Source organism: Tachyglossus aculeatus, chromosome 17 (assembly GCF_015852505.1).
Source record: "Tachyglossus aculeatus isolate mTacAcu1 chromosome 17, mTacAcu1.pri, whole genome shotgun sequence".
Classification (NCBI taxonomy): domain Eukaryota; kingdom Metazoa; phylum Chordata; class Mammalia; order Monotremata; family Tachyglossidae; genus Tachyglossus; species Tachyglossus aculeatus.
Window position 1 is genome coordinate 43938538 of NC_052082.1, and position 27465 is coordinate 43966002.

Here is a 27465-nt window from a genome sequence, read left to right on the forward strand (position 1 = left end):
TTATTACTCTATTTATTTATTTTACTTGTACATATCTATTCTATTTATTTTATTTTGTTAGTATGTTTGGTTTTGTTCCCTGCCTCCCCCTCTTAGACTGCGAGCCCACTGTTGGGTAAGGCCCTGCTGAGAGCTCACCTCCTCCAGGAGGCCTTCCCAGACTGAGCCCCTTCCTTCCTCCCCCCCTCGTCCCCCTCTCCTTCCCCCCGTCTTACCTCCTTCCCTTCCCCACAGCACCTGTATATATGGATATATGTTTGTACATATTTATTACTCTATTTATTTATTTATTTATTTTACTTGTACATATCTATTCTATTTATTTTATTTTGTTAGTATGTTTGGTTTTGTTCCCTGCCTCCCCCTTTTAGACTGCGAGCCCACTGTTGGGTAAGGCCCTGCTGAGAGCTCACCTCCTCCAGGAGGCCTTCCCAGCCTGAGCCCATTCCTTCCTCTCCCCCTCGTCCCCCTCTCCTTCCCCCCATCTTACCTCCTTCCCTTCCCCACTTTCATTCATTCATTCAATCGTATTTATTGAGCGCTTACTATGTGCAGAGCACTGGACTAAGCGCTTGGGAAGTACAAATTGGCAACACAGAGAGACAGTCCCTACCCAACAGCGGGCTCACAGTCTAAAAGGGGGAGACGGAGAACAGAACCAAACATACCAACAAAATAAAATAAATAGGATAGAAATGTACAAGTAAAATAAATAAATAAATAAATAAACAGAGTAATAAATATGTATGTATTTATGCTCCCCACAGCACCTGTATATATGTATATATGGTTGTACATATTTATTACTCTATTTATTTATTTTACTTGTACATTTCTATCCTATTTATTTTATTTTGTTGGTATGTTTGGTTCTGTTCTCTGTCTCCCCCTTTTAGACTGGGAGCCCACTGGTGGGTAGGGACTGCCTCTATGTGTTGCCAATTTGTACTTCCCAAGCGCTTAGTGCAGTGCTGTGCACATAGTAAGCGCTCAGTAAATATGATTGATTGATTGATGGGGACTGTCTCTAGATGTTGCCAATTCGTACTTCCCAAGCGCTTAGTGCAGTGCTCTGCACATAGTAAGCGCTCAATAAATACGATTGATGATGATGATGATGATGTGCCAGGCACTGTACTAAGCGCCCGGGTGGCTCCAACCGCATCGGGTCTGGCCCGGCCCACGTGGGGCTCGCAGTCCCCCTCCCCGTTTGGCAGAAGAGGCCAAAGGCCCTACTGAGAGCTCACCTCCTCCAGGAGGCCTTCCCACACTGAGCCCCCTCCTTCCTCTCCCCCTCCTCCCCCCGCCTTACCTCCTTCCCCTCCCCACAGCACCTATATATATGTATATGTGTTAGTACATATTTATTACTCTATTTATTTTGCTTGTGCATATCTATTCTATTTATTTTATTTAGTTAATAGGTTTGTTTTTGTTGCCTGTCTCCCCCTCCTAGACTGTGAGCCCGCTGTTGGGTAGGGACCGTCTCTATTTGTTGCCAACTTGTACTTCCCAAGCGCTTAGTCCAGTGCTCTGCATGCACACAGTAAGCGCTCGATAAATACGATTGATTGATTGATGAAGTGCTTACTATGTGCCAAGAAACTGTTCTAAGCACTGTGGGGGAAGGGGATACAAGGTGATCAGGTTGTCCCACATGGGGCTCACAGTTTTAATTCCCATTTTGCAGATGAAGTAACTGAGGCCCAGAGAAGTTAAGTGACTTGCCCAAAGTCACACAGCGGACAAGTGGCGGAGCCGGGATCTGAACCCATGACCTCCGACTCCTAAGCCGGGCTGTTTTCGCTGAGCCACGCTGCTTCTCTGAGAGCTGAACAAATACCATTATTAGTATTAATCATACTAATAATAATGTTGGCGGGAAGGGGACGTAGGAGGTGGTTGGTTCCCCAGCCTTCTCCTCCCCCAGAGCCCTGGGTTCAAGTCCTTCACGCTTTTAGGTGGAGACTGTGAGCTCGCTATAAGCAGGAGTTGAGTCTGTTGTATTGTACTCTCCCAAGCGCTTAGCACAGTGCTTTGCACGCAGTAAGCGCTCAATAAATACGATTGAATGAATGAATCAGTGTCTTCCCCTCATCCCCCGCACTTCGCCTCTTACCTGTTGGACAGGAAGTTCGTGACACCCAAACCAGCTCATCTCGGCAGAGCTTTTGGATCCCGGGCTCACCGTCGATCAGGGGTTATTTATTGAGAGCTTACCGTGTGCAGAGCAGTGTACTAAGCGCCTGGGAGAGGACAGGACAACAGAGTCGGCAGACACATTACCTGCCCACAACGAGTTTACAATCCAGAGGAAATCTGAAACCCACTGTTGGGTAGGGACTGTCTTTATATGTTGCCAATTTGTACTTCCCAAGCGCTTAGTACAGTGCTCTGCACACAGTAAGCGCTCAATAAATACGATTGATGATGATGAGGATGATCTGGAAGCATCCCAGCCCTGCTAGCTGCCTGGAAAGTCATTTTTTCTTATAGTATTTAGAGTACTTACTATGTGCAGGACACTGTACTAAATACTTGGGAGAACAACAGAATTAGCAGCCATGTTCCCTGCCCAGAGTGAGCTTAGAGTCCCCCGCCTCCCCCACATGTCTGCTGTGTGACCTTGGGCAAGTCACTTAACTTCTCTGGGCCTCAGTTCCCTCATCTGTAAACTGGGGATTAAGACTGTGAGTCCCACGTGGGATAACCTCATCTCCTTGTATTCCCCCCAGCGCTTAGAACAGTGCTTTGCAAGTAGTAAGCGCTTAACAAATACCAACATTATTATTATTATTAGAGACCTCCAAGAATCCCAGCTCTGCCAGCCGGCTGAAACGTTTTTGGGGTTTTTTTTTATGGTTTTTGATAAGTGCTTACTATGTGCCAGGCAATCAATCAATCGATCAATCGTATTTATTGAGTGCTTACTGTGTGCAGAGCACTGTACTAAGCGCTTGGGAAGTACAAATTGGCAACGTATAGAGACAGTCCCTACCCAACAGCGGGCTCACAGTCTAGAAGGGGGAGACAGAGAACAAAACCAAACATCCTAACAAAATAAAATAAATAGAATAGATATGTACAAGTAAGATAAATAAATAGAGTAGTCATCATCATCATCATTATCATCAATCGTATTTATTGAGCGCGTACTATGTGCAGAGCACTGTACTAAGCGCTTGGGATGTACAAATTGGCAACATATAGAGACAGTCCCTACTAAACAGTGGGCTCACAGTCTAAAAGGGGGAGACAGAGAACAAAACCAAACATACTAACAAAATAAAATAAATAGAATAGATATGTACAAGTAAAATAAATAAATAAATAAGTAGAGTAATAAATATGTACAAACATATATCCATATATACAGGTGCTGTGGGGAAGGGAAGGAGGTAAGATGGGGGGATGGAAAGGGGGACGAGGGGGAGAGGAAGGAAGGGGCTCAGTCTGAAACATATATCCATATATACAGGTGCTGTTGGGAAGGGAAGGAGGTAAGATGGGGGGGATGGAGAGGGGGACGAGGGGGAGAGGAAGGAAGGGGCTCAGTCTGGGAAGTCAGTCAAGCACTTTTTGATAAGTGCTTACTATGTGCCAGGCACTGTACTAAGCGCTGGGTTTGATACAAGCTAATCAGGTTGGACACAGACCCTGCCCCATGTGTTTTAAACCCCATTTTACAAGATGAAGGAACTGGGGCCCAGGAAAATGACGCGACTTGCCCAAGGTCACACAGCGGACAAGTGGCAGAGCCAGGATTAAAATCTGATTCCCCGGCCTGTGCTCTCCCTGGTAGGCCACACTGCATCGCCACACTTCCCTTCCAAAGGGGAAGGGACCTTTAGCCATCCTCCCCCTTCAAGGGGGAAGATGGGATGCTTCTCGACTGAGAGTTGCCCCCCTTTGCCAGGTCTGTGGGTTTCCTGGACCGGCGAAACCGGCCACATGAATAAAATTTTGCCCGTCTCCAGTTTCACCACTGACCGTTTCGGGAATTGCCAACAGGTTTGGCTGGGGGCAGGGAGATTGGCATTCACTGGCCACCGACTTTGGTCCAGGCCTCCTTTTAGCCGAGGGAAAACGATCTTTAGCTTCATTCATTCATTCATTCATTCATTCATTCAATCGTATTTATTGAGTGCTTACTGTGTGCAGAGCACTGTACTAAGCGCTTGGGAAGTACAAGTCACCAACATATAGAGACAGTCCCTACCCAAAAACGGGCTCACAGTCTAGAAGGGGGAGACAGACAACAAAACATGTAGACAGGTGTCAAAACCGTCAGAATAAACAGAATTAGAGCTATATGCACATCATTAATAAAATAGAGTAGTAAATATGTACAAGTAAAATAGCGTAATACATCTGTACAAATATATACAAGTGCTGTGGGGAGGCATTTGACTTGCCGAGGATAAATGTAGTGCTGGCCTCTTTTCCAATCCCCCTTGCCCCTCGTGACTCGTGTATCCTCGAGGACCGGTGGGGTTGTGGTTCGTCCCCAAGCCGTAACGGAAGCACATTTAAAAATTCACCTCGTTTAGATGGGTGAAAAGTGATTTGTTTTCTACACCCGCTGTTAGTAACTCATGTTGAGACTTTTCTTTTAAAGTCCTTCTCCTTCCCTTCCCCACAGCACCTGTATATATGTTTGTACATATATATTACTCTATTTATTTTACTTGTACCTATCTATTCTATTTATTTTATTTTGTTAGTATGTTTGGTTTTGTTCTCCGTCTCCCCCTTCTAGACTGTGAGCCCGCTGTTGGGTAGAGACTGTCTCTATATGTTGCTACCTTGTACTTCCCAAGCGCTTAGTACAATGCACTGCACACACAAAGCGCTCAATAAATTCTGTTGAATGAATACCTCACTCTCCCCCTTGTCCCCCTCTCCATCCCCCCATCTTACCTCCTTCCCTTTCCCACAGCACATGTATATATGTTTGTACATATTTATTACTCTATTTATTTATTTATTTTACTTGTACCTATCTATTCTATTTATTCTATTTTGTTAGTATGTTTGGTTTTGTTCTCCGTCTCCCCCTTCTAGACTGTGAGCCCACTGTTGGGTAGGGACTGTCTCTATATGTTGCCACCTTGTACTTCCCAAGCGCTTAGTACAATGCTCTGCACACAGTAAGCGCTCAATAAATACGATTGATTGATTGATTGAGTACCTCGAGCACACTTTCTTACTTTGGTTCACTCATGTTTTTGAGTGGGTATATGGGGAAAGACACCTCCTCCCCTGCCGCCTTCTCAACCGTGCTTTCTCTGGTCTTGCCAGCTGATCCATTCAGTGCTCTGGAGTTAATGTGACCCCTCTTTCGAACTCTCAGTTCTGAATTTGGGCCTACATAATAATAACTGTAGTATTTGTTATGTGCTTACTAAGTACCAGGCACTGTGCTAAGCCCTGGGATGGATACAAATTAGGAAAAACGTAAATAAAAACACGCTGCTTGTCCTCTAGACTATATGCTCGTTGGGGGCAGGGTATGCATCTGTTTATTTTCTATAGTACTTTCCCAAGCACTTAGTACAGTGCACTGCACACACAAAGCGCTCAATAAATACTGTTGAATGAATACCTCACTCTCCCCCTCGCCCCCCTCTCCACCCCCCATCTTACCTCCTTCCCTTCCCCACAGAACCTGTATATATGTATATATGTTTGTACATATTTATTACTCTATTTATTTATTTATTTATTTTACTTGTACATGCCTATTCTATTTATTTTATTTTGTTAGTGTGTTTGGTTTTGTTCTCTGTCTCCCCCTTTTAGACTGTGAGCCCACTGTTGGGTAGGGACTGTCTCTATATGTTGCCAACTTGGACTTCCCAAGCGCTTAGTACAGTGCTCTGCACACAGTAAGTGCTCAATAAATACAATTGATGATGATGATGATGATCTTGTACATATCTATTCTATTTATTTTATTTTGTTAGTATGTTTGGTTTTGTTCTCCGTCTCCCCCTTCTAGACTGTGAGCCCGCCGTTGGGTAGGGACTGTCTCTATGTGTTGCCGACTTGTACTTCCCAAGCGCTTAGTACAGTGCTCTGCACACAGTAAGCGCTCAATAAATACGATTGATTGATTGATTGATCCTTCCCCTCATCTTTTCCTGAAAATATCTCTGCCCTCCCCCACTTTCCCTTCAACTTTGTATTACGATGTAAACAGTTGGGAATTTTGCACGAGGTAAGGCCGTTATTGATAGAGAAGGATTATCCAAAGTCATCTGTCAAACTGAGCCCTCGTACTCTCCCAAGCGCTTAATCCAGTACTCTGCACACAGGAAACGCTCGATCAGCGCGACTGAATGAATTTCCCTGTTATTCTTTTCTCTTTCTGTCTCTTCCCCGGGACTAGGCACCCTGACAGCAGCCATGGCCTCCGAATCGCCTCGTCGACCGAGCCGTTGTACCGGTGGAGTTGTGGTTCGTCCCCAAGCCGTAACGTAAGCGCATTTAAAAATTCACCTCGTTGAGATGGATGAAAAGCGATTTGTTTTCTACACCCGCTGTTAGTAACTCATACTGAGGCTTTTCATTTAAATATCAGAAGTAATTGTTGAGTCTAGGAAAATCTTCTTTAGGAGGGCCTTGATAGAAGTAGTAAGTTCCTGAGGAACAAGAATTCTCTGCGCAGGGGGAGGTTTTCTCTGTGTTTTTGGGTTTGTTTTTTTTAAGTTAATTCACTTCTCATGGCTATTAGGTCAAAATCGGACTTAAAATGCTCTAAACTTCCAAACTGCGGTATACATTTTCCACAGATCTTCCAGAATTTAAAAGCAAACAAACAAAAAACCAAAATAAAAAAAACCCACGATAATATGTCTCGTTTGGCAAACATAGTTACATAGGCTACTCTTCTCGGGTTTCTACTGAAACCTTCTATTTCTTTTCCAGTTCTCCTGGATGCCTTTGCCCCTATAGACCCTTTTTTAAATACTTGTCTAAGATTCTGCCTTATGAAGTTCTGGGTGTCTTTCTGCCAGCATGATGTCTGATTTGTCATTTCTTGTAAATTTTCATTCTTAGCTCGCTCAGGAGGGAGTTGCTTCGGTACTAAACCATAGCCAATGGGAAACTGCCATTTTGGGTTCTTTGGTTTATCAGGTGGTTGTTTAGAAAGCCTTTAATTTTGTAAATTTTTCTTTCAAAATCAGACTGACACGACCCAGGAAAAAGGAGAATGGAAGGAGGCGTTACAGAGTATAGGAGCCAGCTTAATTAGACCTATATTAGCAAATATTAGACCTAGATTCCTGAAATGTGGACTGGAATCACTCTTGCTATTTGATGATGGCATTTTGTTAAGCGCTTACTATGTGCCAAGCACTGTTCTAAGCGCTGGGGAGGTTACAAGGTGATCAGGTTGTCCCACGGGGGGCTCACAGTCTTCATCCCCATTTTACAGATGAGGTAACTGAGGCACAGACAAGTGAAGTGACTTGCCCAAAGTCACACAGCTGACAATTGGCGGAGCCGGGATTTGAACTCACGACCTCTGACTCCCAAGCCCGGGCTCTTTCCACTGAGCCACTCTGCTTCTCTAATCTTCCCTCAATCTTTCTTTCAAGCTGAGGAAGACTCCTATAGAAATAATCTCTAGACTCCGATCTACCAACATTTTCAGTGTCTTTTTTTTTCCGAAAATGATATTTATTAAGCACTTGCAATGTGCCAGGCGCTGTACTAAGTGCAGGGGTAGAATACAAGCTAATCAGATTGGATGATGTCCATAACCCACACGTGGGGCTCCGAGTCTCAAGCCCCATTTTACAGATGAAGTAGCTGAGGCACAGATAAGCTAAGTGACTTGCCCAAGACCACCCAGCAGGCAAGAGGTGAAAGCAGGATTAGAACCCCGGTCCTCTGTCTCCCAGGCCTGTGCTTTATCTACTAGGCCATGCTGCTTCTCACACTGTTGGACGTGATAAGATTTCCAAGAGCTTTCTCTAGGGACACTGTCTTTAGTATCTAAGACTTCTAATTGTCTGGTATATTTTCCAATTATTTCATTTCTCTTATTATTATTTCATTTCATTTATTTCATTATTTGATTTCATTTATTTCATTCATTCATTTCATTTATTGAGAGCTTACTGTGTGCAGAGCACTGTACTAAGCGCTTGGGAACTGTGCCGAGCACTGTTCCAAGCGCCGGGGGAAACACAAGGTAATAACATACACATATTTGTACATATCTATTCTATTTATTTTATTTTGTTAGTATGTTTGGTTTTGTCTCCCCCTTTTAGACTGTGAGCCCACTGTTGGGTAGGGACTGTCTCTATATGTTGCCAATTTGTACTTCCCAAGCGCTTAGTACAGTGCTTTGCACACAGTAAGCGCTCAATAAATACGATTGATGATGATAATAATAATAATGTTGGTATTTGTTAACTCTATTTTACTTGTACATGTTCATTCTACTTATTTTATTTTGTTAATATGTTTTGTTGTCCATCTCCCCCTTCTAGACTGTGAGCCCGCTGTTGGGTAGGGACCTGTATGTATGTTTGTACATATTTATTACTCTATGTATTTATTTATTTTACTTGTATCTATCTATTCTATTTATTTTATTTTGTTAGTATGTTTGGTTTTGTTCTCTGTCTCCCCCTTTTAGACCGTGAGCCCACTGTTGGGTAGGGACCGTCTCTATATGTTGCCAACTTGGACTTCCCAAGCGCTTAGTACAGTGCTCTGCAGACAGTAAGCGCTCAATAAATACGATTGATTGATTGATTGATTGATTTCTCCTAGTTAAAAACTCTCAAACCAGACCACCCCTTCCTTTTTGGTTTTTACACCCATCTTGCATTTCTAGATTCCTTTTCTCTGCTGTTGAAAGACTACGAGCCCTATGTGGGACAGGGACTGTGTCCAACCTGAATATATGGTATCTGCCCCACTGCTCAGTACAGTGCCGGGCACATAGTAAGCACTTAACAAATACCACAGTTGTTATTATTTCACTGATTTTTTCATCTCTACCTCCCTTTTTTTTTTTGAAGCTTTTCAATTCTATTCTCATAATTACTTTGGCACTGTGACTCCCTAAATGTCATCTAAATAGTTTTTGTTTTTCGTATTCTTTCGTTTCCCCAAATTGAAAAAGTCAACCCTTGATTTTTCAGAATTTTGAAGAGGCACAGCGGGCTCGGTGGAGAGAGCGTGGAGCTGGGAGTCCTAAGCCCGGCTCCTCCATCTGCTTGCCTTGAGTCCTTGGGCAAGTCACTTAATCAGCGAGTCAATCAGTGATATTTATTGTGCGCTTGTTATGTGCAGAACACTGTACTAAGCACTTGGGAGAGGACATTAACAGACACGTTCCCTGCCCATAATGAGCTTACAGTCTATGTAAACTATGTGCCTCATCTGTACAATGGGGATTCACTGCCTCTTCTCCCTGCTATTTACACTGTGAGCCCAGTGCTTGGCACATAGTAAGTGCTTAACAAATGCCATTGTTGTTGTTAGGGGCTGTACCCACATGAATATTTTGTTTCTGCCCTAGTGCTTAGTACAGTCCTTAGCACATAATAAGCACCACAATTGTTATTTTTGTTACCTCTGGCTGGTTGGGTCATGATCACCTAGATGTTGTTACTTTGGCACATTTTTTTCCACTAAAATATTCCATTTATTGTCCAACACTACTTTCAGGATCTCTAGAAGATTTTTTTTTAATGGTATTTGTTATGGGCTTACTATGTACCAGGTACATACTGAGTGCTTGGGGTAGTTACAAGCTAATCAGGTCAGGCACTAAAATATTCCATTTATTGTCCAACACTACTTTCAGGATCTCTAGAATATTTTTTTTTAAAAGTATTTGTTATGGGCTTACTATGTACCAGGTACATACTGAGTGCTTGGGGTAGTTATAAGCTAATCAGTTTAGACACTAAAATATTCCATTTATTGTCCAACACTACTTTCAGGATCTCTAGAAGATTTTTTTTTAATGGTATTTGTTATGGGCTTACTATGTACCAGGTACATACTGAGTGCTTGGGGTAGTTACAAGCTAATCAGGTCAGGCACTAAAATATTCCATTTATTGTCCAACACTACTTTCAGGATCTCTAGAATATTTTTTTTTAAAGGTATTTGTTATGGGCTTACTATGTACCAGGTACATACTGAGTGCTTGGGGTAGTTATAAGCTAATCAGTTTAGACACTAAAATATTCCATTTATTGTCCAACACTACTTTCAGGATCTCTAGAGGCTTTTTTTAAAAAATGGTATTTGTTATGGGCTTACTGTGTACCAGGTACATACTGAGTGCTTGGGGTAGTTACAAGCTAATCAGGTTAGGCACTAAAATATTCCATTTATTGTCCAACACTACTTTCAGGATCTTTAGAAGATTTTTTTTTTTAATGGTATTGGTTATGGGTTTACTATGTACCAGGTAGATACTGAGTGCTTGCGGTAGTTACAAGCTAATCAGGTTAGGCACTAAAATATTCCATTTATTGTCCAACACTACTTTCAGGATCTCTAGAAGATTTTTTTTTTTAATGGTATTTGTTATGGGCTTACTCTGTACCAGGTACATACTGAGTGCTTGGGGTAGTTACAAGCTAATCAGGTTAGACACTAAAATATTCCATTTATTGTTCAACACTACTTTCAGGATCCCTAGAGGATTTTTCTTTTAAATGGCATTTGTTATTTGCTCACTATGTACCAGGCACCGTACTGAGTGCTGGGGTAGATAGATACAAGCTAATCAGTTTAGACACAGACCATGACCCACATGGGACCCACAGTCTTACTCCCCGTTTTACAGATGAAGGCACTTGACTTGCCCAGGGTCTCACAGCAGACAAGTGGCAGAACCAGGATTAGAACTCGGGTCCTCTGACTCCCGGGCCTGCGCTCTTTCCACTCGGCCACTTTGCTTCCCATGGCATTTTGTCATGCAGGAATAATTCTTCAGACGGACTTTTTTTGTCAATTTACTTTTTTGTGTCTCTTTAAGATGAAGTTGGTTGTGTCCTTTTTCCAACTTGTCCTTCTGTTTTTCGTTTTCGTTCCTTTTCCAGTATTCTGATCTTTCCCAGTTTATCGATGTGTTCCTGTACTTCCTTTATATCAGTTACTGCTATTTATTGAGCGCTTTCTGTGTGCAGAGCACCGTGCTGAGTGCTTGGGAGGGTACAGTACAACAGAGTTGGCGGACACGATCCCTGCCTACCAAGAGCTAATGAGCTAGAGAGGGAGACAGACATTACTATCGGTAAAAATATTTACAGATAATAATAATGACAATTCTGGTACAACAGAGTTGGTGGACACATTCCCTGCCTACCAAGAGCTGATGAGCTAGACAGGGAGACAGACATTACTATCGGTAAAAACTTTACAGATAATAATAATGACAATTCTGGTACAACAGAGTTGGTAGACACGTTCCCTGCCTACCAAGAGCTGATGAGCTAGAGAGGGAGACAGACATTACTATCGGTAAAAATATTTACAGATAATAATAATGACAATTCTGGTACAACAGAGTTGGTAGACACGTTCCCTGCCTACCAAGAGCTGATGAGCTAGAGAGGGAGACAGACATTACTATCGGTAAAAATATTTACAGATAATAATAATGACAATTCTGGTGCATCAGAGTTGGTAGACACGTTCCCTGCCTACCAAGAGCTGATGAGCTAGAGAGGGAGACAGACATTACTATCGGTAAAAATATTTACAGATAATAATAATAACAATTCTGGTACAACAGAGTTGGTAGACACGTGCCCTGCCTACCAAGAGCTGATGAGCTAGAGAGGGAGACAGACATTACTATCGGTAAAAATATTTACAGATAATAATAATGACAATTCTGGTACAACAGAGTTGGTAGACACGTTCCCTGCCTACCAAGAGCTGATGAGCTAGAGAGGGAGACAGACATTACTATCGGTAAAAACTTTACAGATAATAATAATGACAATTCTGGTACAACAGAGTTGGTAGACACATTCCCTGCCTACCAAGAGTTGATGAGCTAGAGAGGGAGACAGGCATTGCTATCAGTAAAAACTTTACAGATAATAATAATGACAATTCTGGTATTTATTAAGTGCCTACTTTGTGCCAGGCACTGGGGTGGGTACAAAGTTGGACACGGTCCCTGGGCTGCATAGGGCTCATTTTCCAGATGAGGTAACCGAGGCCCAGAGAAGTGAAGGGACGTGCCCGAGGCCACACAGCAGACAAGGGGCAGAGCCAGGATTAGAACCCCTGACCTTCCGACCCCCAGGCTCATGCTTTATCCACTAAGCCCTGCAGATACATACCTAAGTCCCGAAGTGACTACGCAATGCCCAAGGACTTCAGATCCAAGTGCGAATGAAAATTTGTAGCCTCACCTTGATTTCTGCCCTAAGAGACCCTTAAGTGACTTGAGTTTTCCTCCGAACTCAGCTCCTGCACCTTGTTTAGCACCTGGCCGAGCGAGGCCTTGGTTCATTAATGATTCAGAGGGAAGGATTTCTCCAACTGAGTCATCAGCCCCACTTCTCGGAGCCCTGAACTGGGGCGTTGTCTTGCTGTGAGTCAGGGGGAAGGCCGTCGCTTTAGTAAATGACTCTCTGGCCCCTGGTCAACAGTGGGTTCCTTCAGAGGTCACCCACAGGCTCCAGCTCACAGGGATTATTAGACGACGAGACGGTCCCAGCTCGGCCGAGCTTGGGAGCTTGGGGAAAGATGGCAGTTCCTTTAATCATCATCAGTCATATTTATTCATCATCATCATCAATCGTATTTATTCAGCGCTTACTATGTGCAGGGCACTGTACTAAGCGCTTGGGAAGTCCAAATTGGCAACATATAGAGACAGTCCCTACCCAACAGTGGGCTCACAGTCTAAAAGGGGGAAACAGAGAACAAAACCAAACATACTAACAAAATAAAATAAATAGAATAGATATGTACAAGTAAAATAAATAAATAAATAGAGTAATAAATATGTACACACATATAGACATATATACAGGTGTTGTGGGGAAGGGAAGGAGGTAAATGGGGGGGATGGAGAGGGGGACGACGGGGAGAGGAAGGAAGGGGCTCAGTCTGGGAAGGCCTCCTGGAGGAGGTGAGCTCTCAGTAGGGCCTTGAAGGGAGGAAGAGAGCTAGCTTGGCGGATGGGCAGAGGGAGGGCATTCCAGGCCCGGGGGATGACGTGGGCCGGGGGTCGATGGCGGGACAGGCGAGAGCGAGGTACGGTGAGGAGATTAGCGGCGGAGGAGCGGAGGTTGCGGGCTGGGCAGTAGAAGGAGAGAAGGGAGGTGAGGTAGGAGGGGGCGAGGGGATGGACAGCCTGGAAGCCCGGGGTGAGGAGTTTCTGCCTGATGCGCAGATTGATTGGTAGCCACTGGAGATTTAATATTTACTTAGTTACTTATAATAGTTACTTAGGTATCGTTGTATTGTACTCTCCCAAGTGATAGGTACGGTGCTCTGCACACAGCAAGTGCTCAGTAAATATGACTGAATGAATGGATGGAATTTTTCTCACTTTTGCTGCACTGGAAGGCTCCCCCGGCCCTTTTTTTAATGGTATTTAAGTGCTTGCTATGTGTCAGGCGCTGTACTCCTCATCTGTAAAATGGGGATGAAGACTGTGAGCCCCACGTGGGACAACCTGGTCACTTTGTATCCCCCCAAGCGCTTAGAACAGTGCTTTGCACATAGTAAGCGCTTAACAAATGCCAACATCATTATTATTATTATTATTATTACTAAGTGCTGGGGTCAATAGAAGGCAATCAGGATGGACACAGACAACCCGTGGCAAGTCATTTCACTGCTCTGTGCCGCAGTTACCTCGTCTGTAAAATGGGGATGAAGACTGTGAGCCCCACGTGGAACAACCTGATCACTTTGTATCCCCCCAAGCGCTTAGAACAGTACTTTGCACATAGTAAGCACTTAACAAATGCCAACATTATTATTATTATTATTATTACTAAGTGCTGGGGTCGATAGAAGGCAATCAGGATGGACACAGACAACCCGTGGCAAGTCATTTCACTGCTCTGTGCCGCAGTTACCTCGTCTGTAAAATGAGGATTAAGACTGTGAGCCCCTCGTGGGACAGGGACCGTGTCCAGCTTGATGAGCCAGGGCTCAGAACAGTGTCTGACACATAGTAAGCGCTTAACAAATACCGTCATTCTCATCAGACACGTGGGGCTCACGGTATTAATCCCCATTTCCCAGCTGAGGGGACTGAGGCCCAGAGAAATCCAGTGACTTGCCCGAGGTCACCCAGCAGACCCGTGCGGGAGCCGGGATTAGAGAAATTTAGAGAAGCAGCGTGGCTCAGTGGAAAGAGCACAGGCTTTGGAGTCAGAGGCCACCACGTCCTTCTCCTGGCCTGGAATGCCCTCCCTCTGCACATCATCATCATCAACATCATCAATCATATTTATTGAGCGCTTACTGTGTGCAGAGCACTGTACTAAACGCTTGGGAAGTACAAGTTGGCAGCATATAGAGACATTCCCTACCCAATAGTGGGCTCACAGTCTAAAACGGGGAGACAGAGAACAAAACCAAACATACTAACAAAATAAAATAAATAGAATAGATATGTACAAGTAAAATAAATAGAGTAATAAATATGTACAAACATATATACAGCCAAGCTAGCTCTCTTCCTCCCTTCAAAGCCCTACTGAGAGCTCACCTCCTCCAGGAGGCCTTCCCAGACTGAGCCCCCTTTTTCCTCTCCTCCTCCCCATCCCCCCGCCCTACCTCCTTCCCCTCCCCACAGCACCTGTATATATATATATATATTTGTACAGATTTATTACTCTATTTATTTTACTTGGACATATTTACTCTTCTATTTATTTTGTTAATGATGTGCATAGAGCTTTAATTCTATTTGTTCTGACGATTTTGGCACCTGTCTACATGTTTTGTTTTGTTCTCTGTCTCCCCCTTCTAGACTGTGAGCCCGTTGCTGGGTAGGGCCTGTCTCTATACGTTGCCAACTTGTACTTCCCAAGCGCTTAGTACAGTGCTCTGCACACAGTAAGCGCCCAATAAATACGATTGAATGAATGAATGAATGAATGGGTTCAAATCCCGACTCCACCACACGTCTGCTGTGTGACTTTGGGTAAGTCACTTCACTTCTCTGGGCCTCAGTTCCCTCCTCTGTAAAATGGGGATGAAGACTGTGAGCCCCCCATGGGACAACCTGATCCCCTGGTAACCTCCCCAGCACTTAGAACGGCGCTCTGCACATAGTAAGCGCTTAATAACTTCTCTGTGCCTCAGTTACCTCATCTGTAAAATGGGGATTAAGACTGTGAGCCCCCCGTGGGACAACCTGATCCCCTTGTAACCTCCCCAGCGCTTAGAACGGCGCTCTGCACATAGTAAGCACTTAATAACTTCTCTGTGCCTCAGTTACCTCATCTGTAAAATGGGGATTAAGACTGTGAGCCCCCCATGGGACAGCCTGATCCCCTTGTAACCTCCCCAGCGCTTAAAACGGCGCTTTGCACATAGTAAGCGCTTAATAACTTCTCTGTGCCTCAGTTACCTCAACTGTAAAATGGGGATTAAGACTGTGAGCCCCCCATGGGACAAGCTGGTAACCTCCCCAGCGCTTAGAACGGCGCTTTGCACATAGTAAGCGCTTAATAACTTCTCTGTGCCTCAGTTACCTCATCTGTAAAATGGGGATTAAGACTGTGAGCCCCCCATGGGACAACCTGATCCCCTTGTAACCTCCCCAGCGCTTAGAACGGCGCTCTGCACATAGTAAGCGCTTAATAACTACTCTGTGCCTCAGTTACCTCATCTGTAAAATGGGGATGAAGACTGTGAGCCCCCCATGGGACAACCTGATCCCCTTGTAACCTCCCCAGCGCTTAGAATGGTGCTTTGCACATAGTAATAATAATAATAATGATAGCATTTATTAAGCACTTACTACGTGCACTGTAGTAAGGTGATCAGGTTGTCCCACGGGGGGCTCACAGTCTTCATTAAGCACTATTAAGCGCGCTTAATAACTTCTCTGTGCCTCAGTGACCTCATCTGTAAAATGGGGATTAAGACTGTGAGCCCCACGTGGGACAACCTGATCGCCTTGTAACCTTCCCAGTGCTTAGAACGGTGCTTTTCACATAGTAAGTGCTTAATAAATGCCATTATTATTATTATTATTATTATTATTATGAGGACCCAGGTGTTTCTGTTTCCCAGGCCCGTGCTCTCCCCACTAGGCCACCCTGCTCCTCCTTGCCACGCTTTAGACGGGCCCTTCACAAGCTTCCTCACAAACTTCCTCACCGGCCTGCGTGATCTCGGCTCCCGGGGTGACTTTTCTCCATTATGCCCTTTTCCAGGGAGCAGTCGTACATGGAGAGCGTCGTGACTTTTTTACAAGACGTCGTGCCCCAGGTAAGTGGCTGCCGGCCACGTCTCCGAAGTTTTCGGCCCCATTTAAGTTTGCTCCAGGGCTCCCACCTGCCAAGCAGTGATCTGATCCGTCATCGCCGACTGTGTAAAAGAGGGAATTATGGAAGTGACTGTGTTGGGTTGGCCATGGTGCGAGGAGGGCGGCTTCTCTCTGATGCGTTTGGCCCTAATTACCGGGCCCCAGAACTCCTGAGAGGTTTTTTTGTGTGTGTTTCCTCATGGGGAAAAGTAGCGCGGCTTAGTGGTTAGACCACCGACCTGGGTGTCAGAAGGACCTGGGTTCTAATCCCAGCCCCGCCACAGGTCTGCTGTGTGACTTTGGGCAAGTCGCTTAACTTCTCTGGGCCTCAGTTACCTCATCTGTACAACGGAGATTGACCCTGAGCCCCACGTGGGACAGGGACCGTGTCCAACCCGATTAGCTCCACTTGTATCTACGACTAGGAACTATAATAATAATAATAATGATGGCATTTATTAAGCGCTTACCATGTGCAAAGCACTGTTCTAAGTGCTGGGGAGGTTACAAGGTGATCAAGTTGTCCCACGGGGGGCTCACAGTCATCATCCCCGTTTTACAGATGAGGCAACTGAGGCTCCGAGAAGTTAAGTGACTTGCCCAAGGTCACACAGCAGACGTGGCAGATATGGAATTCGAACCCATGACCTCTGACTCCCAAGCCCGAGCTCTTTCCACTGAGCCACACTGCTTCTCTGACTTGCCTGTATCCACCCCAGCGCTTAATACAGTGCTTGGCATATAGTAAGTGCTTAAGAAGTACCACGAGGAGAGTGCCGTTTAATAGTTGGGTGGAGTGTGAAGAGTGAGTTCGGTCCCCATGCTCAGGAGCAAGAGATCTGAGAAAATCCCTGCCGATAATAGTCACTAATAATTCTCGTATTTGTTAAGTGCTTACTATGTGCTAGGCACTGTACTACATGCTGGGGAGGATACAAGCAAGTCGGGTTGGACACAGTCCTTGTCGTTCATTATTGAGCCTTTACTATGTGCAGAACACTGTACTAAGCGCTTGAGAGAGTAAAATACAACGATAGACACATTCCCTGCCCACAGCGAGCTTACAGTCAAGAGGATAATTCATTCATTCAATCGTATTTATTGAGTGCTTACTGTGTGCAGAGCACTCTACTACTAATAATAATAATGAAGGCATTTATTAAGCGCTTACTATGCGCAAAGCACTGTTCTAAGCACTGGAGAGGTTACAGGGTGATCAGGTTGTCCCACGTGGGGCTCACAGTCTTCATCCCCATTTTACAGATGAGGTAACTGAGGCACAGAGAAGTTAAGTGACTTGCCCAAAGTCACACAGCTGACAGTTGCCTAAGAGCTTGGGAAGTACAAGTTGGCAACATATAGAGACTTTCCCTACCCAATCAATCAATCATTCAATCAATCGTATTTATTGAGCGCTTACTGTGTGCAGAGCACTGTACTAAGCGCTTGGGAAGTACAAGTTGGCAACATATAGAGACAGTCCCTACCCAACAGTGGGCTCACAGTCTAAAATGGGGAGACAGAGAACAAAACTAACCATACTAACAAAATAAAATAAATAGAATAGATATGTACAAATAAATAGATATGCACCCAACAGTGGGCTTACAGTCTAGAACTGTCTAGAAACTGTCTAGAACAGTCTAGAAATAATAATAGCGTTTGTTAAGCACTACTGTGTGCCAGGCACTGTACTAAATGTTGAGGTGGTTACAAACACATCGAGTTGGTCACAGACCCTGTACCACAAGGGGTTCACCGCCTCAATCCCCATTTTACAGATGAGGTGACTGAGGCACAGAGAAGTGGAGTGACTTGCCCAAGGTTACGGAGCAGGCAGGTGGTGAAGCAGGGATCAGAGCCCATGGCCTTCGGACGCCCGGGCCCAGACGCCATCCACTGTGCCAGGCTCCTCCTTTCTAACCTCAGTTTGGTTCACATGTAAGATCGAATGTATAATAAATACATTTTTCTCTGCAAAGTAAACGCAGTTCGGCTGTCAGCCAGTCAGTTGTATTTAGATTGTGAATTTAGACCCTTTTAATAATAATAATAATTTTGGTATTTGTTAAGCGCTTACTATGTGCAAAGCACTGTTCTAAGTGCTGGGGAGGATACAAAGTAATCAGGTTGTCCCATGGGGGGCTCACAATTTTAATCCCCATTTTACAGATGAGGTCACTGAGGCCCAGAGAAGTGAAGTGACTTGCCCAAAGTCACACAGCTGACAATTGGCAGAGCCGGGATTTGAACCCATGACCTCCGACTCCAAAGCCCATGCTTTTTCCACTGAGCCACGTTGCTTCTCTAGGTGATCGGGTTGTCCCACGTGGGGCTCGCAGTCTTAATCCCCACTGTACAGATGAGGGAACTGAGGCCTAGGGAAGTTTCAGCACTTAGAACAGTGCTTTGCACATAGTAAGCGCTTTTAGACTGTGAGCCCACTGTTGGGTAGGGACTGTCTCTGTATGTTGCCAACTTGTACTTCCCAAGCGCTTAGTCCAGTGCTCTGCACACAGTAAGTGCTCAATAAATGCGATTGATTGATTGATTGATTGATTTACTGAGTGCTTTGTGTATTTATTGAGCACTTACTGTGTGCAGAGCACTGTACTAAGTGCTTGACCTCCAAGAGCCCATGCTCATATTAATCAATCAATCAATCGTATTTATTGAGCGCTTACTGTGTGCAGAGCACTGTACTAAGCACTTGGGAAGTACAAGTTGGCAACATATAGAGACGGTCCCTACCCAACAGTGGGCTCACAGTCTAGAAGGGGGAGACAGAGAACAAAACATATTAACAAAATAAAATAAGTAGAATAGATATGTACAAGTAAAAGAAATAAATAATAGATATATTATAGAGTAGTCTATAATAATAGATAGTGGTACTTAGTAGTCCCACTTAGTAGAGTGGTCCCATTTGTCTGTCTGCTGTAACAGAATAAAATCAATAGAATAGATATGTACAAGTAAAATAAATCAATAAATAGAGTAATAAATATGTACAAACATATATGCATATATACATATATTAGAAGAGGCTGTGTGACCTTGGGCAAGTCACTTCACTTCTCTGAGCCTCAATTACCTCATCTGTAAAATGGGGATTAAGACTGTGAGCCCCACGTGGGACAACCTGATCACTTTGTACCCCCCCACCAGTGCTTAGAACAGTGGTTTGCGCATAGTAAGGGCTTAACAAATGCCAACATTATTATTATTATTATTGTTGTTATTATTTTACATTTTTTTAACAAGGAGGCGCGTGAACAGAGAAGAGTAGTGGTTTCCTTTGAAGAGCAGTAATTTTAAGTCATGGGTTTATGGTCCCAGCTGCCTCACAGTCTTAATCTCCATTGTACAGATGAGGTAACTGAGGCCCAGAGAAGTTAAGCAACTTGCCCAAAGTCACACAGCAGACCTGTGGCGGGGCTGGGATTAGAACCCAGGTCCTTCTGACTCCCAGGTCGGTGGTCTAACCGCTAAGCCACACTAATCAATCAATCAATCAATTGTATTTATTGAGCGCTTACTGTGTGCAGAGCACTGCACTAAGCGCTTGGGAAGTCCAAGTTGGCAACATATAGAGGCAGTACCTACCCAACAGCGGGCTCACAGTCTAGAAGGGGGAGACAGAGAACAAAACCAAACATATTAACAAAATAAAATAAATAGAATAGGTATGCACAAGTAAAATAAATCAATAAATAGAGTAATAAATATGCACAAACACATATACATATATTAGAAGAGAACACTGTATTTTACGTTTTTTTTAACAAGGAGGCATGTGAACAGAGAAGAGTAGTGGTTTCCTTTGAAGAGCAGTAATTTTAAGTCATGGGTTTATGGTCCCAGCTGCTTCACAGTCTTAATCTCCATTGTACAGATGAGGTAACTGAGGCCCAGAGAAGTTAAGCAACTTGCCCAAAGTCACACAGCAGACCTGTGGCGGGGCTGGGATTAGAACCCAGGTCCTTCTGACTCCCAGGTCGGTGGTCTAACCGCTAACCCACACCAATCAATCAATCAATCGTATTTATTGAGCACTTACTGTGTGCAGAGCACTGTACTAAGCGCTTGGGAAGTACAAGTAGGCAACATATAGAGATGTTCCCTACCCAACGGCGGGCTCACAGTCTAGAAGGGGGAGACAGAGAACAAAACCAAACATATTAACAAAATAAAATAAATAGAATAGATATGCACAAGTAAAATAAATCGAGTAATAAATATGTACAAACATATATACAGGTGCTGTACTTTTCCCTCATGAGGAAACACACACAAAAAAACAAAAAGACTTCTCATTAGTTCTGGGGCCCAGTAATTTGGGCCGATCGAGTTTCTGGAATATAAGAATAATAATAATAATGATGGCATTTGTTAAGCGCTTACTATGTGCAGAGCACTGTTCTAAGCGCTGGGGGGGATACAAGGTGATCAAGTTGTCCCACGTGGGGCTCCCAGTCTTAATCCCTATTTTACAGATGAGGTCACTGAGGCTCAGAGAAGTTCAGTGACTCGCCCAGGGTCACCCAGCAGACATGCGGCGGAGTCGGGATTCGAACCCATGACCTCTGCCTCCAAAGCCCGGGCTCTTTCCACTGAGCCATGCTGCTTCTCTGATATACTCTTTTCTGAGGCCTAGCGGAGAGACTTTGGGGTGCCGCGCTTAGGGTCGAAGTTCCTGGATCCACCGATGGACCAGCAGTGAGAGCCAGAGTCCCCGGGGTGTGGGATTTCTTTTCCCAGGCCAGTGGAAAGGAGAGGAATCAGTAAGTCCGGAGACCCGGCTTCTAGTCTCTGGCTTGCTGTGACCTCCGGTCAATCGATCGATCAATCAATCAATCGTATTTATTGAGCGCTCACTGTGCGGTCACTTCTGAGATTCGGTTCATGTGGGAAACGGGGATAATATAACTCCCTGCCTAACTCACAAGGATGATAGGAGGACAAAAAATGATGTAATTAATGCGAAAGGGCTTCGGAAAAATAAAGAGCCGTACAGTTTCCAACCTGTAACAAACACCGTAATAATAATAATAATTTTGAAGGTGTTTCTTTAGCCTGCTGAACCAAGTTACGGATGCAGTTGATCTCTGGCTCACAATTCCGCTGACCGCCAGTTGTATGCTTATCTCCATCCAGAGGATGGGCTAGGTTTATTTTAGACTGCGAGCCCACTGTTGGGTAGGGACTGTCTCTATATGTTGCCAACTTGTACTTCCTAAGCGCTTAGTACAGTGCTCTGCACACAGTGAGCGCTCAATAAATACGATTGGTTGATTGATTGATTAACAAAATAAAATAAATAGAATAGATATGTACAAGTAAAATAAATCAATAAATAGAGTAATAAATATGTACAAAGATATATATATATGTATATATATATATATATACAGGTGCTGTACTTTTCCCTCATGAGGAAACACACCTTGGAAGTGGTTATAGGAAGTGAGGAATGATTTGAGGGAGAAAATTTAGATCTTGGGCTTGGGGAACTGCATTCTGTGTGTCACGTGGCTTTTGCTGCTTCTTAATTTGTCTTTGGGGTTTCTTTTATTAGGCATATCTCAGGATGACCCAGAAAAATTAGAGCGAGCTCTAAAATCATCAGCTGTAAATATATGCATAGAGCTGTTTAGGTTTCACATATGCTACTGAAACTATTGCTGTACCCTGTAATGTCTCCGCATTGTTACTAAGGGTAACTTCCTATAAATAGTCTAAATAGTCTGTAAATAGTCTATAAATAGTGTAAATTGCCTTCTTGATCTTGACCACTCTAAAATCAGTTCAAACCATTGTGTAATTTTCACCGGGGAAAAGGTGTCCCAAATTTCTGTTTTGGTTTTTTTTAATTTCCAGGTTCTTTACATAATCGCCTACCTCAGTCTCGGGGTGGCAGAATTAGAGAGGAGAGCAGAAAGCTCTAGTTTGGTTTTTGCTGCGGCACTGGCGTTTGAGTGAATTCAGGATTTGGTTTGCCAGAAAAGCAATAACTATTCCATCTTTTATCACTCTTTCGAATTTGATTGTTCTGTAGGACAAGCAAGATCTAGAATGCCACATTAATTTTGATTCATTTCCGTTTATTATTCCAGGCGTACAGCAGCTCACCTCTTACAGAAGAGAAGGAGAAAATAGTCTGGGTCAGATTTGAAAATGCAGATTTAAATGGTATGGTTTCATTTTTGGATGTGCACGTGACTGACATGTTGGGCCAGTTTTCTAAAGGTGTTCCTCTTCATTGGTTGAGGCCTGCTTCTGCTCTACAATCAGCAACTCTGAACCAGAATCCTTGAACCACATACTTGCATTTAATTAAGAGGTTAGAATAATGTAGTAGTTCGGACATAACAATAGGAACTTTTGAAGTGCAACATCCTCCTGGCATTTATGGAGGATCGGCTAGAGAAACTCCCGCCAATGAGGTAAAATGGCAAATTTCAGCTGCACTTTCAGCTCTGATTTATCCAACAACTCCTGGCCACCTGGGCTTTTCCGGGGATGAGTGAGGTAGCCACTGAAGGGATGGGGAGACAGTTTCTGGCAGCCAAAGTCACAGCAGGAGGGTGGACTAGGACAAAAAACCCTGGACCAAAAAATCTAGGGATGCCAAGAGCCGGCCTTCATGATTTTTTGACCTGAAAATTCCTACAGGGCTATTTAGAATTTCAACCTCTACCGTCAATCCATCAGTCGATCAATCAATCATATTTATTGAGCGCTTACTGTGTGCAGAGCACTGTACTAAGCGCTTGGGAAGTACAAGTTGGCAACATAGAGAGACAGTCCCTACCCAACGGTGGGCTCACAGTCTAAAAGGGGAAGACAGAGAACAAAACCAAACATACTAACAAAATAAAATAAATAGAATAGATATGTACAAGTAAAATAAATAGAGTAATAAATATGTACAAACATATATACATATATACAGGTGCTGTGGGGAAGGGACTGTGTACATTTAATAGTTGGATTTAAAAATGTACTGACATTTGCCAAGATTAAGGTATTTTCATGTGCTTTCTACCCGTTGTACTTTATTCCATTTAGATGAGGAAAGATTTGCGTTTTTCTTACACTCTGAAGTTGGTTTTGTTCCCTGTCATGCTTCAAGCTTCCTTTGCAACTATCGCTTACAGGAATACTTGCAAACTGATGAAAATAATCCCACTTTTTTTTAAAGCAGCTCATTTTCCCTTAAACCGGGCAAATTTTAGGTTTCGATTCCCACCCACTGTGTTTTAAAGTCTATCATCTTCCTTAGATTGTTCTGCTGAAACTTTTTCTTAACATCGGCCTCTTGTCTGAATTCCAATGCAGATACATCGAGGAATATGGAATTTCAGGAAATTCACAGTACTGGAAATGAACCACCTCTGCTGGTCATGATTGGATATAGTGATGGGATGCAGGTCTGGAGCATACCTGTGAGTACACAGCCGCTTGGATCCGTAAAGTAGCGTTTCCTAGGGTGTTGAATTTGTGTCCAATTTCTCCCCGCCTACACTCCTAGAAAGATTATAATAATAATTGTGGTATTTGTTAAGTTCTAGCTCTGTGCCAGGCGCTGTTCTAAGCACTGGGGTAGGTACAAGTTAATCAGGTTGGACACAGTCGCTGTCCCACATGGGGCTCACAGTCTTAATCCCCATTTTATAATTGAGATAACTGAGGCCCAGAGAATCAATCAATCAATCGTATTTATTGAGCGCTTACTGTGTGCAGAGCACTGTACTAAGCGCTTGGGAAGTCCAAGTTGGCAACATATAGAGACAGTCCCTACCCAACAGTGGGCTCACAGTCTAAAAGGGGGAGATGGAGAACAAAACCAAACATACTAACAAAATAAAATAGAATAGATATGTACAAGTAAAATAAATAAATAAATAGAGTAATAAATATGTACAAACATATATCATCATCATCAATCGTATTTATTGAGCGCTTACTGTGTGCAGAGCACTGTACTAAGCGCTTGGGAAGTCCAAGTTGGCAACATATAGAGACAGTCCCTACCCAACAGTGGGCTCACAGTCTAAAAGGGGGAGACAGAGAACAGAACCAAACCTACTAACAAAATAAAATAAATAGAATAGATAGGTACAAGTAAAATAAATAAAGAAATAGAGTAATAAATATGTACAAACATATATCATCATCATCAATCGTATTTATTGAGCGCTTACTGTGTGCAGAGCACTGTACTAAGCGCTTGGGAAGTCCAAGTTGGCAACATATAGAGACAGTCCCTACCCAACAGTGGGCTCACAGTCTAAAAGGGGGAGACGGAGAACGAAACCAAGCATACTAACAAAATAAAATAAATAGAATAGGTAGGTACAAGTAAAATAAATAAATAAATAGAGTAATAAATATGTACAGACATATATCCATATATACAGGTGCTGTGGGGAAGGGAAGGAGGTAAGATGAGGGGGATGGAGAGGGGGACGAGGGGGAGAGGAAGGAAAGTAACTTGCCCAACGTCCCCCAGCAGGCACGTGGCGGAGCTGGGATTAAAACCCAGGTCCTTCTCACTCCCTGGCCCCTGCTCTAACCACTAGGCTTCCTAGGTTTCATAGTAAAATTGCAGCGGAAGCTTGTTCCAATTTGGGAGAGCAAGCACATTTCAGTCTTACTCTAGATCAGGGGTTGGCAACTTCCCGGCTCTTCTCGGAGCCAAACGTGGCTCAGCGGACCCCAGCTGGGTCCCAGGGCGCGGCCTGAGCTCTGGGAGCAGCTGGCCGGCGGGAGGACCGTCCAGTTGTCCGTCTCCTCAGAGGAGCCGGAGGTGATGGCACTCGTCGTCCCCCGTCGTTGGCTGCAGGAGCGCTGGCCTCTAGCCCAGATGGCGGAGGCGCCGTCCAGGCCAGCCACGACCCTCGCCCTCCAGCCCCGCCTCCACGGGCTGCGGCCACAAAGTTCCCCAGAGCCGAGCTGACGCCGGGGAAGCAACATGCTGTAGTGGAAAGAGTCAGAGGATGCGGATTCGAATCCCGGCTCTGCCACATAATAATAATAATAATGGCATTTATTAAGCGCTTACTATGTGCAAAGCACTGTTTTAAGCGCTGGGGAGGTTACAAGGTGATCAGGTTGTCCCACATGGGGCTCACAGTCTTAGTCCCCATTTTACAGATGAGGTAACTGAGGCCCAGAGAAGTTGTGACTTGCCCAAAGTCACACAGCTGACAATTGGCGGAGCTGGGGTTTGAACCCATGACCTCTGACTCCAAAGCCCGGGCTCTTTTCCACTGAGCTATGCTGCTTCTCTGCACGCTGCCACATGTCTGCTGGGTGACCTTGGGCAAGTCACCAGATTTCTGTGAGCCTCAGTGACCTCATCTGTAAAATAGGGATTATGCCTGTGAGCCCCAAGAGGGGCAGGGACTGTATCCAACCTGATTATCTTGTATCTACCCCAGAGCGTCTTTCCACCCCGAAAATCCCCCGCGGGCCAAACCAGGCCCTGCTCCCCCTGGGAATTTCCTGTCTTTGGCTGCGTGCTTCTGGGACTGCCTTCCTGTCTGCCCCACTCGGCTTTTAAAGTTTTTAACAATGTTTTTATTGATTTTTTTATTAAAAGGAGCTAAGTGCCTGGGGGGAGGTCGTGTCTGGGCCTGGAGAGGAATAGTGGTAAGAGCATGAGCTTGGGAATCAGAGGGCGTGGGTTCTAATCCCACCTCCTCCACTCGTCTGCTGTGTGATCTTGGGCAAGCCACTTAGCTTCTCTGTGCCTCAGTTGCCTCATCTGTAAAATGGGGATTAAAACTGTGAGCCCCCCATGGGTCAATCGAATTACCTTGTATCTACCCCAGCGCTTAGAACAGTGCCTGGAACATAGTAAGTGCCTAACAAATATCATTATTATTATTATTATTATTATTATTATTATTATTATTATTATTATTAGTGCTTGGCACATAGTAAGCATTTAACAAATGCTATCATTATTATTATTGTTGTTTTTGTGACCTCATCTGTAAAATCATCATTATCATCATCAATCGTATTTATTGAGCGCTTACTGTGTGCAGAGCACTGTACTAAGCGCTTGGGAAGTACAAGTCGGCAACATATAGAGACAGTCCCTGTGAGCCCCAGGGGAGACAGGGACTGTATCCAACCTCATTAACTTGTATCTACCCCAGAGTTTAGAACATTGCTTGGCACATAGTAAGCATTTAACAATTATTACTATTTTTATTATTATCATTACCTACTGCTTGTTGGTAGGATGGCACCTCTCTGCTTCTTCACCTTCCCCCTCCACCCCTTCTCCTCCTGCCCTCCCCTCCCCTCCCCATCTGCTCACGAGATGCATCCTTGGCTCTCTCACCCATCTCCTGAAAAGCTCCAGTGGACAGGAGTTGTTGGATAAATCAGTGCGGTAAGCGTAGATGATATTTTCATTCATTCATTCAGTCGTATTTATTGAGCACTTACTGTGAGCAGAGCACTGTACTAAGCGCTTGGGAAGTGCAAGTCGGCAACAAATAGAGACGGTCCCTACCCAACAACGGGCTCAAAGTCTAGATACTGTGGTTTAACATCATTTGCGGAAGTTTCCGTAGCCGATCCTCTGTCAATACCAGGGGGCTACTGCGCTTCAAGAGTTCCTATTCTGTCAGAACTACTACTTTATTTCTAAATTCTTAATGAAACGGAAGTATGTGGTTCAGGGATGTGGAGACGCATCTACAGGAGCAACCCGGAAGGTCTGAGGGAGGGGAAAGAGGCAGGCTGAGGGGGACAGGGCCAGACCGCGGCTCGGGCTGGATGTCACGGAGGGATGGGAAAACTCGACAGCTACAGCCGTCGCTATTAAAAGCCCATCTCCTCCAAGAGGCCGTCCCTGATTAAGCCCTCCTTTCCTCTTCCACTACCTTATGTGTCACCCCGCTTTGCTCCCTTTGTTCATCCCCCTTCCCAGCCCCACA

At 44.3% G+C, this 27465-nt stretch overlaps 1 protein-coding gene across 7 annotated transcripts in view; it reads left to right on the plus strand.

Moving 5' to 3' along the window:
• BCAS3 (BCAS3 microtubule associated cell migration factor) overlaps positions 1-27465 on the plus strand; it is a 718088-nt gene that overhangs the window by 4327 nt on the left and 686296 nt on the right. For all 7 annotated transcript variants that reach the window (XM_038758926.1, XM_038758927.1, XM_038758925.1 and 4 more), the window contains exons 2-5: positions 6392-6479; positions 16413-16467; positions 22621-22696; positions 23846-23952. In XM_038758926.1, coding sequence (XP_038614854.1) covers positions 6409-6479; positions 16413-16467; positions 22621-22696; positions 23846-23952 — 309 coding nt within the window. In that variant the 5' untranslated portion in view covers positions 6392-6408. The remainder of the gene's footprint in view (positions 1-6391; positions 6480-16412; positions 16468-22620; positions 22697-23845; positions 23953-27465) is intronic.